Here is a 6447-nt window from a genome sequence, read left to right on the forward strand (position 1 = left end):
TTTTAACCTGCTTTACCACAGTTGCAGCCGACAGTTTTTTTTCACACATTTCTGGTGGCCTTCTTCCATTACACACAGGTGTTCGGAGCATGCTAAATAGCTGATTAGCACAGGTGCTCGCTTCTGTCTTCCATCTGTCTTCCATAAACAAGCACTGTAACATGGAAATATGGCCGTGGGCACTCTAACCCTATGAAAGTGTGTAGAAATTATACCTTTGAAAAAAATATACATATAAATTATTTCTTACTGTTAAGTTACATATGTTTCCAAATCTGTATCGCGTGTGAGGCGTGTTTGCGTTTTAGACACCACCAGACAGTCGGTTTACCGTCCTCAGCCCGCAACAGGTTTGTGAATAAACTAGTAGCATACACTACCAGTCAAAAGTTTTAGAACACCAACTCATTCAAGGGTTTTTCTTTATTTTTACTATTTTCTACATTGTGGTCTGCCACTGCGAGGACGATCAGCTTTCCATCCTATCTCCCTGTAGTGCTGTCTTAGGCGCCTCGCAGTACAGACATTGCAATTTATTGCCTTGACCACATCTGCAGTCCTCATGCGTCCTTGCAGCATGCCTAAGGCATGTCCACGCAGTTGAGCAGGGACCCCGGGGATTTTTTATTATCTTTGAAAGACAGGGACCTGAAAAAGGGACGTTTACTTTTTTGCTGTGTGTGTGTGTGTGTATTATATTGCTATTGAATAGTGTAGAATAGGGATTGAAGTTAGTGTTGGAGTTTGCAAAGTGATTTGGTCGATATTAGGAATTATTGGATTTTAGATTAAAGCTGAAATGCTTGGTGGTAAGTCAATTGAAATAGTCTGAGATGTTTCCACTGATAAGCACTTTAACTGTTTTATTCTCACCTTTTGTTCTGAACATTATTCCATAATCTGTCATCTCTAAAATCTCACGTGTTTCCCTTTCAACTTCTTCCAATGCTTATTATGCATATCACTCTCATATTTTCTAAGCTATTAGCGTTTAGATTTGAGGAACCCCATATCGGTAACAATCACTGGAGTTTAAGGCGTTAAATTGATATTCTAAATGGTGTTTTTTGGCTTCTGAAATATTACTGAATACCTTTCTGAATTAAAGATACATATCCATTATCTTATCACAATGGATGTAAAAACCATTTAAGTATTCTATATATCTAATAGGATTTGAGTACTTCCATACTGTTTCTTTCCACTCTCCTCTTCATCCTCCTCTTCCTCTGGGTTGCAGATTGCAGAGTGGGAGGAGAACCAGCTTGACGAGCAGGTGAACTTTGACAACTGCAAGATCGACCCCGCCCCCTTCCAACTGGTGGAGCGCACCTCACTACATAAGGTCTGTCTGTACGTCTGTCTGTCTGTACGTACGTCTGTGTCTGTACGTCTGTCTGTATGTACGTTTGTCTGTACGTCTGTCTGTATGTACGTTTGTCTGTACGTCTGTCTCTGTATGTACGTTTGTCTGTACGTCTGTCTCTGTATGTACGTTTGTCTGTACGTCTGTCTGTATGTACGTTTGTCTGTACGTCTGTCTGTATGTACGTCTGTCTCTGTCTGTACGTCTGTCTGTACGTCTGTCTCTGTCTGTACGTCTGTCTGTACGTCTGTATGTCTGTCTGTATGTACGTTTGTCTGTACGTCTGTCTCTGTATGTACGTTTGTCTGTACGTCTGTCTCTGTATGTACGTTTGTCTGTACGTCTGTCTGTATGTACGTTTGTCTGTACGTCTGTCTGTATGTACGTCTGTCTCTGTCTGTACGTCTGTCTGTACGTCTGTCTCTGTCTGTACGTCTGTCTGTACGTCTGTCTCTGTCTGTACGTCTGTCTGTACGTCTGTATGTATGTTTGTCTGTACGTCTGTATGTATGTTTGTCTGTACGTCTGTCTCTGTCTGTACGTCTCTGTCTGTCTGTACGTCTCTGTCTGTCTGTCTGTACGTCTCTGTCTGTACGTCTGTCTGTCTGTCTGTCTGTCTGTACAACTGTCTGTACGTCTGTACGTTTGTCTGTACGTCTGTCTGTACGTCTGTACGTTTGTCTGTACGTCTGTCTGTACGTCTGTACGTCTGTACGTCTGTCTGTATGTACGTCTGTCTGTATGTACGTCTGTCTGTATGTACGTCTGTCTGTATGTACGTCTGTACGTCTGTCTGTATGTACGTCTGTCTGTATGTACGTCTGTCTGTATGTACGTCTGCACGTCTGTCTGTATGTACGTCTGCACGTCTGTCTGTATGTACGTCTGTACGTCTGTCTGTATGTACGTCTGTACGCCTGTCTGTATGTACGTCTGTACGCCTGTCTGTATGTACGTCTGTACGTCTGTCTGTATGTACGTCTGTATGTACGTCTGTACGTCTGTATGTACGTCTGTATGTACGTCTGTATGTACGTCTGTACGTCTGTATGTACGTCTGTCTGTATGTACGTCTGTATGTACGTCTGTCTGTATGTACGTCTGTCTGTATGTGCGTCTGTACGTCTGTACGTCTGTCTGTACGTCTGTCTGTCTGTACGTCTGTACGTCTGTCTGTCTGCACGTCTGTCTCTGTCTGTATGTCTGTACGTCTGTCTCTGTCTGTATGTCTGTACGTCTGTCTCTGTCTGTACGTCTGTCTGTCTGTACGTCTGTCTGTACGTCTATCTCTGTCTGTCTGTACGTCTGTCTCTGTCTGTCTGTACGTCTGTACGTCTGTCTGTCTGTACGTCTGTACGTCTGTACGTCTGTATGTCTGTCTGTCTGTACGTCTGTACGTCTGTCTGTATGTACGTCTGTACGTCTGTCTGTATGTACGTCTGTCTGTCTGTACGTCTGTCTGTCTGTATGTCTGTCTGTCTGTACCTCTATGTCTGTCTGTATGTCTGTCTGTATGTACTTCTGTCTGTATGTACGTCTGTCTGTCTGTATGTACGTCTGTCTGTCTGTATGTACGTCTGTCTGTCTGTATGTACGTCTGTCTGTCTGTCTGTACGTCTGTCTGTATGTACGTCTGTCTGTCTGTCTGTACGTCTGTCTGTCTGTACGTCTGTCTCTGTCTGTACGTCTGTACGTCTGTCTCTGTCTGTACGTCTGTCTATCTGTACGTCTGTCTGTACGTCTGTACGTCTGTCTCTGTCTGTACGTCTGTCTATCTGTACGTCTGTCTGTGTACGTCTGTCTGTCTGTGTACGTCTGTCTGTCTGTGTACGTCTGTCTGTCTGTGTACGTCTGTCTGTCTGTGTACGTCTGTCTGTCTGTGTACGTCTGTCTGTCTGTGTACGTCTGTCTGTCTGTGTACGTCTGTCTGTCTGTGTACGTCTGTCTGTCTGTATGTCTGTCTGTATGTACGTCTGTACGTCTGTCTGTATGTACGTCTGTACGTCTGTCTGTCTGTACGTCTGTATGTACGTCTGTACGTCTGTCTGTCTGTATGTACGTCTGTCTGTCTGTATGTACGTCTGTACGTCTGTCTGTATGTACGTCTGTACGTCTGTCTGTATGTACGTCTGTACGTCTGTCTGTACGTCTGTCTGTATGTACGTCTGTACGTCTGTCTGTACGTCTGTCTGTATGTACGTCTGTCTGTATGTACGTCTGTCTGTCTGTCTGTATGTACGTCTGTCTGTCTGTATGTACGTCTGTCTGTCTGTATGTACGTCTGTACGTCTGTCTGTATGTACGTCTGTACGTCTGTCTGTATGTACGTCTGTACGTCTGTCTGTACGTCTGTCTGTATGTACGTCTGTACGTCTGTCTGTACGTCTGTCTGTATGTACGTCTGTCTGCATGTACGTCTGTACGTCTGTACGTCTGTCTGTCTGTACGTCTGTCTCTGTCTGTCTGTCTGTACGTCTGTCTCTGTCTGTATGTCTGTACGTCTGTCTCTGTCTGTATGTCTGTCTGTCTGTACGTCTGTCTGTACGTCTATCTCTGTCTGTCTGTCTCTGTCTGTCTGTACGTCTGTCTCTGTCTGTCTGTACGTCTGTCTCTGTCTGTCTGTACGTCTGTCTCTGTCTGTCTGTACGTCTGTCTCTGTCTGTATGTCTGTACGTCTGTCTGTATGTACGTCTGTACGTCTGTCTGTACGTCTGTCTGTATGTACGTCTGTCTGTATGTACGTCTGTCTGTACGTCTGTCTGTATGTACGTCTGTATGTACGTCTGTCTGTATGTACGTCTGTCTGCATGTACGTCTGTACGTCTGTACGTCTGTCTGTCTGTACGTCTGTCTGTCTGTACGTCTGTCTCTGTCTGTCTGTCTGTACGTCTGTACGTCTGTCTCTGTCTGTATGTCTGTCTGTCTGTACGTCTGTCTGTACGTCTATCTCTGTCTGTCTGTCTCTGTCTGTCTGTACGTCTGTCTCTGTCTGTCTGTACGTCTGTCTCTGTCTGTCTGTACGTCTGTCTCTGTCTGTCTGTACGTCTGTCTCTGTCTGTATGTCTGTACGTCTGTCTCTGTCTGTATGTCTGTACGTCTGTCTCTGTCTGTACGTCTGTCTCTGTCTGTACGTCTGTCTCTGTCTGTACTTCTGTCTCTGTCTGTACGTCTGTCTCTGTCTGTCTGTACGTCTGTCCCTGTCTGTATGTCTGTACGTCTGTCTCTGTCTGTATGTCTGTACGTCTGTCTCTGTCTGTACGTCTGTCTCTGTCTGTACGTCTGTCTCTGTCTGTACGTCTGTCTCTGTCTGTACGTCTGTCTGTCTGTCTGTACGTCTATCTCTGTCTGTCTGTACGTCTGTCTCTGTCTGTCTGTACGTCTGTCTCTGTCTGTCTGTACGTCTGTCTCTGTCTGTCTGTACGTCTGTCTCTGTCTGTCTGTACGTCTGTCTCTGTCTGTTTGTACGTCTGTCTCTGTCTGTCTGTACGTCTGTCCCTGTCTGTATGTCTGTACGTCTGTCTCTGTCTGTATGTCTGTACGTCTGTCTCTGTCTGTACGTCTGTCTCTGTCTGTACGTCTGTCTCTGTCTGTACGTCTGTCTCTGTCTGTACGTCTGTCTGTCTGTCTGTACGTCTATCTCTGTCTGTCTGTACGTCTGTCTCTGTCTGTCTGTACGTCTGTCTCTGTCTGTCTGTACGTCTGTCTCTGTCTGTCTGTACGTCTGTCTCTGTCTGTTTGTACGTCTGTCTCTGTCTGTTTGTACGTCTGTCTCTGTCTGTCTGTACGTCTGTACGTCTGTCTCTGTCTGTACGTCTGTCTGTCTGTACGTTTGTCTGTCTGTACGTCTGTACGTCTCTGTCTGTACGTCTGTCTGTATGTACTTCTCTGTCTGTACGTCTGTACGTCTCTGTATGTACGTCTGTACGTCTCTGTATGTAGGTCTGTACCTGTCTGTCTGTACGTACGTCTGTCTGTACGTCTGTCTGTCTGTCTGTCTGTCTGTCTGTCTGTCTGTACGTCTGTCCGTCTGTACGTCTGTACGTCTGTACGTCTCTGTCTGTACGTCTGTCTGTATGTACGTCTCTGTCTGTACGTCTGTACGTCTCTGTATGTACGTCTGTACGTCTCTGTCTGTACGTCTGTCTGTCTGTACGTCTGTCTGTCTGTACGTCTGTACGTCTCTGTATGTACGTCTGTACGTCTCTGTCTGTACGTGTCTGTCTGTACGTCTGTCTGTCTGTACGTCTGTCTCTGTACGTCTGTCTGTCTGTACATCTGTCTGTCTGTACGTCTGTCTGTACGTCTGTCTGTATGTACTTCTGTCTGTATGTACGCCTCTGTCTGTCTGTACGTCTGTACGTCTGTCTGTCTGTACGTCTGTACGTCTGTACGTCTGTCTGTCTGTACGTCTGTCTGTCTGTACGTCTGTCTGTCTGTACGTCTGTCTGTCTGTACGTCTGTCTGTACGTCTGTCTGTACGTCTGTCTCTGTCTGTCTGTACGTCTGTCTCTGTCTGTCTGTACGTCTGTGTCTGTCTGTACGTCTGTCTCTGTCTGTACGCCTGTACATCTGTCTCTGTCTGTACGTCTGTACGTCTGTCTCTGTCTGTACGTCTGTCTGTCTGTGTACGTCTGTATGTCTGTGTATGTCTCTGTCTGTCTGTACGTCTGTACGTCTGTCTGTCTGTCTGTACGTCTGTCTGTACGTCTGTCTGTACGTCTGTCTGTACGTCTGTCTGTATGTACGTCTCTGTCTGTACGTCTGTCTGTATGTACGTCTCTGTTTGTACGTCTGTTTGTCTGTACGTCTGTCTGTATGTACGTCTCTGGATGTACGTCTGTACCTGTCTGTCTGTACGTCTGTCTGTCTGTCTGTACGTCTGTCTGTCTGTACGACTCTGTCTGTATGTACGTCTCTGTCTGTCTGTATGTCTGTCTGTCTGTACGTCTGTCTCTGTCTGTACGTCTGTCTGTCTGTACGTCTGTCTGTCTCTGTCTGTACGTCTGTCTGTCTGTCTGTACGTCTGTCTGTCTGTACGTCTGTCTGTCTCTGTCTGTCTGTCTGTACGTCTGTCTGTGTCT

The 6447-nt window shown here is 46.0% G+C and overlaps 1 protein-coding gene across 2 annotated transcripts in view; it reads left to right on the forward strand.

Moving 5' to 3' along the window:
• Positions 1-6447, forward strand: part of LOC112267238 (chloride channel protein 2) — a 464010-nt gene that overhangs the window by 442223 nt on the left and 15340 nt on the right. For both annotated transcript variants that reach the window (XM_042297555.1, XM_042297556.1), the window contains exon 21: positions 1241-1345. In XM_042297555.1, coding sequence (XP_042153489.1) covers positions 1241-1345 — 105 coding nt within the window. The remainder of the gene's footprint in view (positions 1-1240; positions 1346-6447) is intronic.

Source organism: Oncorhynchus tshawytscha, linkage group LG14, assembly GCF_018296145.1.
Source record: "Oncorhynchus tshawytscha isolate Ot180627B linkage group LG14, Otsh_v2.0, whole genome shotgun sequence".
NCBI lineage: Eukaryota > Metazoa > Chordata > Actinopteri > Salmoniformes > Salmonidae > Oncorhynchus > Oncorhynchus tshawytscha.